The following is a 12,394-nucleotide window of genomic DNA, read 5'->3' on the forward strand; positions in this document are numbered from 1 at the left end:
ATCATTCTGGCAGCCCTTGTCTTAAGATGCCACTGCTTTTCTGTTCCCTGGAAGCAGGCATGTGGAATACCTACTCCCCCACCAGCATGCAGTGGTTGTGCCTGCCAGTTCATACATCACTACAGAAAGCACAAGCCTTTAGAAGAGACTACTGTGTCCAACAGGGAAAAACTTGTATTTGATCCAGCCGAATGACTGAATACTGTAGCGGCAGGGGAGCAGTGAAGTTTCACAGGCTGCTGGAAAGGTAAGTATATATAGGCATGGTTTTGTGCTTACAGGGTCACTTTAAAGAAGTGGTTCTCTAAACGTGTATTACCCTTAGCGCCCACATTTGTCCTTGGTCATTAAGTCGTGACTCAAGTTGCAGTGCAATGAAACGCATGGCATTGCAGTACCGCACATTGCTGTGCGGGCGAATGAACTGTGGGCGGGAGGTGCATTTGGGGTGCCATTCAAATGAATGGCAACGCACCTCCAACACGAACAATTGGTGCACCACGCGATTGCGTGGTACAGTGCGTTAATCACACAGGACTGTTCGATTTTCACACTGTAGTAGATTGAAAGGGCCTTCAAGAACACTGACAGACACAATCTCACTCACTTACACACATTCCAAAAAATGTATACATTTTTCCAAGATCCACCCAGTCTTCCTACCTCAGGAGAACTGGAGTGGACTCAGCCTGGGGTCTAGTGTGGGCTGCTGTGCTGTGACAGAGCTCCATCCATATGTGCATTGCTTGTACAGCTCCCTTGCATGCCGGGGAGCCAGAACGTGACGTCACTCCGCTCCAGGAACCTCTACAGGACATGCAAGGGAGCTGTAAGCAATGCATGTATGGATGGAGCTCCCTTGTGGCCAAAGCTCCAGCCCACCCCACCTTAAGCTGACACTCAATGCCAATCAATCAGCATATGAATGGCTGCGGGGCATAAGAACTGACAGTGCTGCACTAGGGGGTAGCTGAGAAGCCTCTCACCTAGAAAAGTGGAAGGCACACGGAGACTCACTGAACACAGGGTCGCAACCCACCAGTTGAGAACCAGGGCTTTAAAGTAAGCCTGGAAACTTAACCTAAGCATATGATTCAAAAATGCCTTTACCATAGATTAGGAAAACCCCATAACGCAAAAATCAGTAGGTTCATAGATATAAGCATTTGAAGTTATATGCAAATCTCAATTTTTCATTTAAATGTTGAGCTTGGACTCATCTCCTTGCACCTCTTGTGTATCCATTAATGTGAAGAGCAGTCTCACTGAGAAATAGGGAAATTTAAGAGGCAGAAAAGGGGAGAGTAACTTTTACAGGATAAGCTGAGATGTGCATATAGTTTCAGCTGCCTATAGCTCTTCATCTACGTATCATTTTACATTCTTCACTGAAGGTGCTTATGCATTTCTCATGTTATGTTTAGCCCAAATTGGATGGGTTGTGACTGGTACATGGGCTCTTTGGGAGCACCAAAGCACATGCTAGGTTTTAGCACCATGTGGCACCTGATATTCCATGGAAATTATGGTTTAGTTAATATTTTATAAAAGTACTGGTTTAAGTATTTACACATATGTTTTTTCCATTCATACTTTTAAATACAAATTTTCAATATTGTAGAAAGCAGAATAGCTATGTAGTCTTCACAGAAGTGCTCCCAGTGCCAATATTATTACAGGTAATTATTGTCAGTAAAGGTTGTTAGCCATTCATTCACATTAACATAAATGTGTTTATTATCATAGATGTTCCATAAGGCTACTGTATTACTACAAAACAGGCTTTGTTTATTTTGGAGGAGTCTTGTTCTAAAGTCTGTATCAAGCCTTCTGGAAGCTTAAGGGGTTTTTCTCTTTAGGTCATTCTTTTGGGTTTTGGTTTTATAACCCATTCAGCCCGAGGGTTGAGTTGAGACAGGTCTTTCATATATGTTGTATCTTCTAGACAGCGTTCCCCTAGAATAACATAAAACAAAATTGAAAATCATTGACCAAGGAAGAGAACTTTTAAACAATGGTGTTTTTTGATTGCTTAGGAAACAAAAGTCATTTCAATGCCAAAAACAAATCTCCAATGTTCTACTTTCCACTCATTACCTGTTTAAACAATGTCACTACGTTTTTCAACTCTTTTTGATGCAACGTAGCCTTGGTAAGTTTGTTTTGCACAAAGATAGGAAGAAAAAATGAATCAATAATTTGGGAAGAGAACATCCTGTGAACTCTGTGGAACTTGATCAAGAAGGAAAGAATATTCTAATTCTAAGGTGCTATTATTATTGATAACTCCTCGCATGATTATGGGACATAGTCTGAAACATCATAAGTACCAAGTAGAGATAAGCCATGTTAAACATCTTATCAAGGACTAGGAACGAACAAGCAACGCTACACCTACCTAGTTCAAGATTGGATACTGTTCAACAGTTGAACAGTTTGCACAGCGCTTTACAATATAAGGAAGATATCACAATACAGTTCAATACAAGATGGTAAGGAGAGCTCTGTCCCTGAGAGCTTACAGTCTAAAAGGGAGGGGGAAGTGATAAATGAGGAGGTAGATGTGGGGGGAGGAATTGTTTGAGAACGGGATGGTTGAGTGGTTAGGTTGAGGTGGGATAGGCTTCCCTGAAGAAATTAGTCTTAAGGGATAGCCTAAAGGCAGTTTGAGTGGGAGATAGATGGACAGGTTGGGGTAAAGAGTTCCAGAGGATGGGGAGACTCTAGAGAAGTCCTGAAGGCGAGCATGGGAGGAGTTGACAAGGGAGCTGGAAAGAAGTAGGCCTTTTGAAGAGCGGATGGGACGGTTAGGGCGATACTTTGAGAAGTTTTGATAGAGCTAGGGGCAGAGTTGAATTTTATCCTTTGGGCTATTGGAAGTCAGTGCAGGGATGGCAGAGGGGGGTTGCCGACACTGAGTAGTTGGTTAGGTGAATGAGTCTAGCAGCAGCATTCATGATAGACTGAAGTGGAGGTTAGCTTGTGTAGGTAAGCCAAGGAGGAAGGAGTTGCAATAGTCAAGATAGGAGATAAGTGAGTGGATGAGCAGTTTTGAGGTTTCCTTGGTGAGGAAGGGTGTGTATTTTGGAGATGTTACGAAGGTGAAGGCGGCAGGATTTGGATGTGGGGAAGAAAGGTGATGTCCGGGTGAAGGATGACACCTGCACCTTGGCTTGGGTGGTGTGTTGCGATATATCTTAGTGGACTTTTTCAGACACACATAGATTTGCAATAGAGACGGAGGTTTTGTTTGTTGATAGAAACTTGGTTCATACAATGGAAATGGCCAATACAATACAGCCCAAACTTGTTTTTACACAATGGGGTATCTTGTCCTGTATTGATTTGTATCACAATGGGATGGTGATCGTGAATAGTCACGCCTGGCCAAGACTCAAATCAAATCTTGACTACTGATGGCAATTTATGGTACAACGCTGCCACCTAGAGGTGGGAAACTGTATTGCATTTTCCTAAAGGTGAAAGGGGCATAGCTTCCATTGTTTTAGGCCAGTTTCTCTCAATAAAAAGGCAGTAGCTGAAAGGTAACACAGGAGTTCACCAGCCTAGCACTTCACAAGACCAGGGCTTCACAGGAGGGGGACAGTACGAGGGCGCTTCACAAGACGAGAGGACTTGCTTGAAGACCAGGACATACAAAGGATACTGCAACGAGAAGCCATTCTTCCTAGGCCAAGTCCTGCTCATCACGGAATTTGTGGAGCCTGCAGCCTAAGCTAAGTACATTTTCAGTGTTTCCCCTCCTATGAAATCATACATGTACTAGAAGATAGTGTAGTGGGTGCATGTGAATGTTTGTAGCAGCCAATCTTGTTTATGTATTTGTTTGCTTTTCGTGTAACTAAGTTTGTACATGCTGCATTTTCGCCAAGTAAAGTACTTTTAATGCTACTGGGTCAGTTTCCTTGAAGTTTACTGCAAGAACAGACAACAAATAGAAATTAAAGTTTTGCCAAGCTTTACAGCTGGGCTCATCCTTGAGACGTAACTGGGATTTGTAGTCCAGAGCATTACATTTGGGGGCTTGTCCGGGATTGCAGTGGACTCAACTGAAACAGACTTGTCTTTAGGTTTTGTACTAGATCCAAGTTGGGGCGTGTTGGCCAGGATTTGTACTAAACCCAGTTGTAAAAGTTGTGTTTTCTGTAGTGTTTTCTGCTTGTGCTAGGGAAAATGCTGCGTAAATTGTTTAGGAAAAGCAAGACTGTAGATGTTTCTGGTGTCCAGGAGGGGACTTGCAACCTTCCTGCCTGGGCCAGCAAGGCTGCAGATGTTTCTGGTGTCCAGGAGGGGGCGTGCAACCTGCCTGCCTGGGCCAGAGATAGTCAGTGGATGCCTTTTGCTAAGGAATTAGCTAAGTATTCATCTCCTTTTAGTAGGTCATGGAGTGGTAAAATTTCAGGTGATTTAGCAAATTTTAGCTTTGAGAATTTCTGTTTGAGCAAAGCAGAGAAGAAGACAGTGTCCTTACTTGGCTGGTACTTCCTTAATGCTCTCTCTACTGAAACAGAAAGAAGGGAGAAAGCAGAGGCAGAGGTTAAGGCATTAAAAGACCACCTAGCAGTTGTCTCGGAGTGTGTACGTTCAACTGCTAGTCGGGCCGATGATTTGGAAGAGCGGTGTGCAGCCCTCATGACCAAATCAATTAATGCCTTAAGGAAAAAGAAAGGCCGTAGACCTGTTAGCAAAGCCAGGGTGCGTGCCATTGTCACATCCCATAACTGGGATCGTGAGGATGCGCTCTCCTCAGGTGATAGTGAGGATGAGGAGATTGCATTTGATATTACTGATGATGTTGATCACTCAGTGGGAAAGAAAAAGTGTGCCAGACCTCTTATTACTAAGCATAGGAAGAGGCAGCATGATAGAGAAGATTTTGCTGATGGGGAGGTACATTACCGCAACCCCAGAGATGTTGAAATTGAAGAATTAAGGGAGTTTACACAAACTGAACTCCAAGAACTGGCAAAACAATACAAACAGAGGTCCGGGGAACCCCTATTAAGTTGGCTCCTACGTTTGTGGGATGATGGGGCGGACAGTGTTCTTTTGTCAGGCAAGGAAGCAGTGGCTATGGGAGTGTTAACCCACGATCCACAATTGCGCCAGGCCATGCGTAAGGCCCGAGAGTTTACTGTGAATTTTTCACTGTTAGACCTTGTGAGAGATGGGTTAGTCCGGGTATATGCTAATCCTAGTGACCTGGAAAATGCCTCCTCTTGGAGAACAATGAGAGAGGGTATTGCCAGGTTACGTGAGATGGGCTGTATAACTGGACTAACTAAGATACCGGAATGGATGGGTCCAGATATGGAACCGTTCACGTCTGCTCTGCGCTCCAAGCTGATGAGGTCTGCGCCGTTTAATCTCAGAGCTCCTTTGTTGTCTTTGCTGGGAGGCCTGGGATTAAACAGCAAGATTCATGAAGCCACTACCCTTTTAAACCAGTTGGGGGAGCTAGAGGAGACCAATACAAAACCTGTTAGGGCCGTAGATCAGGTTACAGCCAGACAGGGGGAAAGGAAGCAGAGAAAGACAGAGAAGACTGGGAAGTCAGGAAGGGAGATGGGAGGTACAGAGGAAACTAGAATAGTTATCCCTAGAAGGCAAATGTGGGTGGACTTATTGAAGGCAGGAGTACCCAGAGATGAGATAGATGGGGTTTCTACTGTGGAATTGATGAAGCGGTGGAAACAATTAGTGGGGAAATCTGCAAGGGTTAGAAACACCACCAGTGATGACAACATTAGCCTAGGGTTAGGTGAGATAGAGCAGACCCCTCCCACTAGTCCCAAAGTAATTCCCAGAAGTGTGCAGGAACCCAAACAAAAATCCCTTTACCCTGGGGAGGAGTTAGAGAGTCTCAGGAAGGGGAACTGGGGGGTTCCTTATCCTTTGTGAAGGGAAGGCGGGTCTCCAGTAATAGCAGTAAGAACAGTGACAGCTGGAGACCGAAGGCCATTTGTACCTGTCACTGTATGTTGGGGGAAGTCCTATTCTCCAACACATGTAATGGCTTTAGTGGACACTGGAGCTGAAGTTACACTTTTACATGGTAATCCCTCTCATCACAAAGGAGAAGTGATTTATGTAGAAGGTTTGGGAGGGCAGACCACACCAGCAATTAGGACACGTGTGAAACTGGCTATTGGAAAGGGACCGGGATTTTGGACAAATGTTTTAGTGTCAGAATTGCCTGAAAATATTCTTGGTATGGATGTACTTCAAGGTCAGTCAATCCAGACTGAACGCGGTACATTCATATTAGGGTATCCACACAAAGCGTATCTGGTAAGGGCGGTGAAGGCTGTGGTCAGAGGTCATGCAAAATGGACCCCTGTCTACATTCCTCCACCAGAGAAGCCAATCTGTCTTAAGCAGTACAGGCTGCCAGGAGGCCACAAAGAAATTGGGGAGACTATTCAAGAACTGTTGAGAGTAGGGATCCTTAGACCTGCTGTAAGTCCTTTCTCAGCTCCGGTGTTTCCAGTAAAGAAACCGGATGGGACTTATCGAATGACTGTGGATTACAGAGGTCTAAACAGAGTGGCACCTCCATTGAAATCAGCTGTACCTGATATGATCTCCATCACAGAGAAAATTGCCAAAGAGGCAGGAGAATATCATGCTGTGATAGATTTGGCTAATGCTTTCTTTTCAATCCCAATAGACCCGGAGTGTCAAGACCAGTTTGCCTTTGTGTGGGACAGCCGCCAGTACACTTTCACCGTGCTTCCTCAAGGATACCTTCATTCACCAACGATTTGTCATGGACTGATTGCTACAGAGGTGAAATTCTTGGGAATGATGTGGACTGGGCTACAGAGGAAAATTCCAGAAACAGTTGTGCAAACTATGCAGGGATTGTCACCTCTTACTTTGAAACAGGAAGCCCAGAAATTAATTGGAGTTGTGGGATTCTGGAGATCGTTCATCCCACATCTTGGACTGATATTGAGGCCCATATACAATGGGACATGGAAAAAGACTGAGTTTTCATGTGATTCTGAACAGCAGAACGCATTCCTTGCTGCTAAAGAAGTCACTTTTCAGCACAAAGGACTGAGACTGGTGAGACCAGGAGAACAGTTTCAGCTGGATGTAGTTGAGCAGGATGATACCAGATCCTGCAGTTTGCAGAAGAATGAGATTACAAAGGTGGCTGCAGTTGTGCCAATTGATATGAACTTGGCCAACTGGGCCCACAAGCAATCAGGACATTTGGGGCAGAACTGTGAGCAGCAGAGAGGATTGCCCATATCCATGGATATGATAAAGACTGTGATAGGAAACTGTACAGTGTGTGGAGAAGTGCAACAATGGCAACTACAAAAGTATTCCACCAGGAGCATCGAAAGGGGCGAGAGGCCTGCAGAGATTTGGCAGATTGACTTCATCGGTCCCCTGCCCCGAGGAAACAATGGACTGAGATATTGTTGCACTACAGTTGACACCTATTCAGGACTTTTGCTTGTCCAACCTTGTAAGCAAGCAGATCAAGCTGCAATGCTCCATTTGCTCCAGAAGATCACTGTGGCCTATGGCTACCCAAGGGAAGTTCAAAGCTTGCACTCTACCGGATCTACAGAACAAGAGATGACCAAAGATTCTGGAGTGTACTGGCTGTGCCACATCCCATACCATTCACAGGCAACTGGTTTAATTGAAAAATACAACGGGCTATTGAAGGACCAGATACGCGAGCTTACACCCACACATACACTGAGGGGGTGGGATCGGGTCCTTATACAGGCAATTCTGTTGTTAAATTCTAGACCGATAGCCAAATGCACACCGTATGAGAGGATAGTGGGGGCTGGAGCACAGATTCCACAGCTGGAGTGCAGAATACGGTATTTACATGATGTTCCTAAAAGAACGGGTCCTAATACGTACCAGATCACTGCTTCCCATGAAATCGAAACCGTGTCTGATACGTCTGAAGCTGAGGCCTATCTAGGAATAAGAGGAGATCTGGCAGGAAGGTTTGAAGTTATATTTGCATTGGCAGATGAGCTTCAGGATAGTGATTGGGACTCTGACTGGTTAGTTGACACTTCTCAGTCAGAGTGGAAAGTGAAGCTCTATAACGTCAAACCTTCCAAGATAAATTGTAATGTGACACTGGGAAATATCAGTATATTTCCTCTCCTCCCTATTGATGTTCTTTGGGAGGATCACAAATGGGTACAAACCGGTGGCAAAGTATTAGTCAGAGAGAGAGGCAAGAAGCCAGTTAAAGGAGAGATTGTAGCGGAAGGGCCAGGGTCTACTGTTTTTGTGTTGTTGGAAGGAACAGATAACCCACTCTGTTTTCCACTCCATAGGCTGTCTACGATTTGATCCATGGAGAAAGTGGCTTCAGGATGAAGAGAAGAGGAAGACCACGGGAACTGAGCAGAATAAACCTACACGACTGGACTTTCTCTCATGAACTTTGCCAAAAGACTGAAACACCTCTTTAGTAGAGGAACTTGGGGGGGGTTGTTGTATCCATTGTGAATTAATGTTTAGTATGAGTGTCATTAGTGGTTAGGGTACACTCATTTTTCCTGTGTGGTATCTGAAATAGTCCAGGGCGGAATGTGTTGCGATATATCTTAGTGGACTTTTTCAGACACACATAAATTTGCAAGAGAGACGGAGGTTTTGTTTGTTTGTTGATAGAAACTCGGTTCATACAATGGAAATGGCCAACAATACAGCCCAAACTGGTTTTACACAATAGGGTAGCTTATCCTGTATTGATTTGTATCACAATGGGATGGTGATCATGAATAGTCACGCCTAGCCTGGCCAAGACTCAAATCAAATCTTGACTACTGAGGGCAATTTATGGTACAACGCTGCCACCTAGAGGTGGGAAACTGTATTGCATTTTCCTAAAGGTGAAAGGGGCGTAGCTTCCATTGTTTTAGGCAAGTTTCTCTCAATAAAAAGCCAGTAGCTGAAAGGTAACGGAGGAGTTCACCAGCCCAGCACTTCACAAGACCAGGGCTTCACAGGAGGGGACAGTACGAGGGCGCTTCACAAGACGAGAGGACTTGCTTCAAGACCAGGATACTGCAACGAGAAGCCATTCTTCCTAGGCCAAGTACTGCTCATCACGGAATTTATTGGAGTCTGCAGCCTAAGCTAAGTACATTTTCAGTGTTTCCCCTCCTGTGAAATCATACATGTACTAGAAGATAGTGTAGTGGGTGCATGTGAATGTTTGTAGCAGCCTGTCTTGTTGATGTATTTGTTTGCTTTTCCTGTAACTAAGTTTGTACACGCAGCATTTTCGCCAAGTAAAGTACTTTTAATGCTACTGGGTCAGTTTCCTTGAAGTTTACTGCAAGAACAGACAACAAATAGAAATTAAAGTTTTGCCAAGCTTTACAGCTGGGCTCATCCTTGAGATAAGCTTGACGTCTCTGGGATTTGTAGTCCAGAGCATTACATTTGGGGGCTCGGTCCGGGATTGCAGTGAACTCAACTGAAACAGACTTGTCTTTAGGTTATGTACTAGATCCAAGTTGGGACGTGTTGGCCAGGATTTGTACTAAACCCAGTTGTAAAAGACCTGTGTTTTCTGTAGTATTTTCTGCTTGTGCTAGGGAAAATGCTGCGTAAATTGTTTAGGAACAGCAAGGCTGTAGATGTTTCTGGTGTCCAGGAGGGGGCGTGCAACCTGCCTGCCTGGGCCAGCAAGGCTGCAGATGTTTCTGGTGTCCAGGAGGGGGCGTGCAACCTGCCTGCCTGGGCCAGCAAGGCTGCAGATGTTTCTGGTGTCCAGGAGGGGGCGTGCAACCTGCCTGCCTGGGCCAGCAAGGCTGCAGATGTTTCTGGTGTCCAGGAGGGGGCGTGCAACCTGCCTGCCTGGGCCAGCAAGGCTGCAGATGTTTCTGGTGTCCAGGAGGGGGCGTGCAACCTGCCTGCCTGGGCCAGAGATAGTCAGTGGATGCCTTTTGCTAAGGAATTAGCTAAGTATTCATCTCCTTTTAGTAGGTCATGGAGTGGTAAAATTTCAGGTGATTTAGCAAATTTTAGCTTTGAGAATTTCTGTTTGAGCAAAGCAGAGAAGAAGACAGTGTCCTTAATTGGCTGGTACTTCCTTAATGCTCTCTCTACTGAAACAGAAAGAAGGGAGAAAGCAGAGGCAGAGGTTAAGGCATTAAAAGACCACCTAGCAGTTGTCTCGGAGTGTGTACGTTCAACTGCTAGTCGGGCCGATGATTTGGAAGAGCGGTGTGCAGCCCTCATGACCAAATCAATTAATGCCTTAAGGAAAAAGAAAGGCCGTAGACCTGTTAGCAAAGCTAGGGTGCGTGCTATTGTCACATCCCATAACTGGGATCGTGAGGATGCGCTCTCCTCAGGTGATAGTGAGGATGAGGAGATTGCATTTGATATTACTGATGATGTTGATCACTCAGTGGGAAAGAAAAAGTGTGCCAGACCTCTTATTACTAAGCATAGGAAGAGGCAGCATGATAGAGAAGATTTGGCTGATGGGGAGGTACATTACCGCAACCCCAGAGATGTTGAAATTGAAGAATTAAGGGAGTTTACACAAACTGAACTCCAAGAACTGGCAAAACAATACAAACAGAGGTCCGGGGAACCCCTATTAAGTTGGCTCCTACGTTTGTGGGATGATGGGGCGGACAGTGTTCTTTTGTCAGGCAAGGAAGCAGTGGCTATGGGAGTGTTAACCCACGATCCACAATTGTGCCAGGCCATGCGCAAGGCCCGAGAGTTTACTGTGAATTTTTCACTGTTAGACCTTGTAAGAGATGGGTTAGTCCAGGTATATGCTAATCCTAGTGACCTGGAAAATGCCTCCTCTTGGAGAACAATGAGAGAGGGTATTGCCAGGTTACATGAGATGGGCTGTATAACTGGACTAACTAAGATACCGGAATGGATGGGTCCAGATATGGAACCGTTCACGTCTGCTCTGCGCTCCAAGCTGATGAGGTCTGCGCCATTTAATCTCAGAGCTCCTTTGTTGTCTTTGCTGGGAGGCCTGGGATTAAACAGCAAGATTCATGAAGCAACTACCCTTTTAAACCAGTTGGGGAGCTAGAGGAGACTAATACAAAACCTGTTAGGGCCGTAGATCAGGTTACAGCCAGACAGGGGGAAAGGAAGCAGAGAAAGACAGAGAAGACTGGGAAGTCCGGAAGGGAGATGGGAGGTACAGAGGAAACTAGAATAGTTATCCCTAGAAGGCAAATGTGGGTGGACTTATTAAAGGCAGGAGTACCCAGAGATGAGATAGATGGGGTTTCTACTGTAGAATTGATGAAGCGGTGGAAACAATTAGTGGGGAAATCTGCAAGGGTTAGAAACACCACCAGTGATGACAACATTAGCCTAGGGTTAGATCAGATAGAGCAGACCCCTCCCACTAGTCCCAAAGTAATTCCCAGAAGTGTGCAGGAACCCAAACAAAAATCCCTTTACCCTGGGGAGGAGTTAGAGAGTTTCAGGAAGGGGAACTGGGGAGTTCCTTATCCTTTGTGAAGGGAAGGCGGGTCTCCAGTAATAGCAGTAAGAACAGTGACAGCTGGAGACCGAAGGCCATTTGTACCTGTCACTGTATGTTGGGGGAAGTCCTCTTCTCCCATACATGTAATGACTTTAGTGGACACTGGAGCTGAAGTTACACTTTTACATGGTGATCCCTCCCATCACAAAGGAGAAGTGATTTATGTAGAAGGTTTGGGAGGGCAGACCACACCAGCAATTAGGACACATGTGAAACTGGCTATTGGAAAGGGACCGGGGTTTTGGACAAATGTTTTAGTGTCAGAACTGCCTGAAAATATTCTTGGTATGGATGTACTTCAAGGTCAGAAATCCCTCCCATCACAAAGGAGAAGTGATTTATGTAGAAGGGTTGGGAGGGCAGACCACACCAGCAATTGGGACACGTGTGAAACTGGCTATTGTAAAGGGACCGGGATTTTGGACAAATGTTTTAGTGTCAGAATTGCCTGAAAATATTCTTGGTATGGATGTACTTCAAGGTCAGTCAATCAAGACTGAACGCGGTACATTCATATTAGGGTATACACACAAAGCGTATCTGGTAAGGGCGGTGAAGGCTGTGGTCAGAGGTCATGCAAAATGGACCCCTGTCTACATTCCTCCACCAGAGAAACCAATCTGTCTTAAGCAGTACAGGCTGCCAGGAGGCCACAAAGAAATTGGGGAGACTATTCAAGAACTGTTGAGAGTAGGGATCCTTAGACCTGCTGTAAGTCCTTTCTCAGCTCCAGTGTTTCCAGTAAAGAAACCGGATGGGACTTATCGAATGACTGTGGATTACAGAGGTCTAAACAGAGTGGCACCTCCATTGAAATCAGCTGTACCTGATATGATC

The 12,394-nt window shown here is 45.2% G+C and overlaps 1 protein-coding gene across 1 annotated transcript; it reads left to right on the forward strand.

The window, feature by feature from the left end:
• The first annotated feature begins 9,964 nt into the window (after positions 1-9,964).
• On the forward strand, positions 9,965-11,092 carry LOC108786890 (Friend virus susceptibility protein 1-like). Its single transcript, XM_018556287.1, has one exon. It carries the CDS (start codon positions 9,965-9,967, stop codon positions 11,090-11,092), a length of 1,128 nt encoding a protein of 375 aa, XP_018411789.1.
• The last annotated feature ends 1,302 nt before the right edge of the window (positions 11,093-12,394 follow it).

This window comes from Nanorana parkeri, unplaced genomic scaffold, assembly GCF_000935625.1.
Source record: "Nanorana parkeri isolate BGI_ZX_2015 unplaced genomic scaffold, ASM93562v1 scaffold232, whole genome shotgun sequence".
Taxonomy (NCBI): Eukaryota; Metazoa; Chordata; class Amphibia; order Anura; family Dicroglossidae; genus Nanorana; species Nanorana parkeri.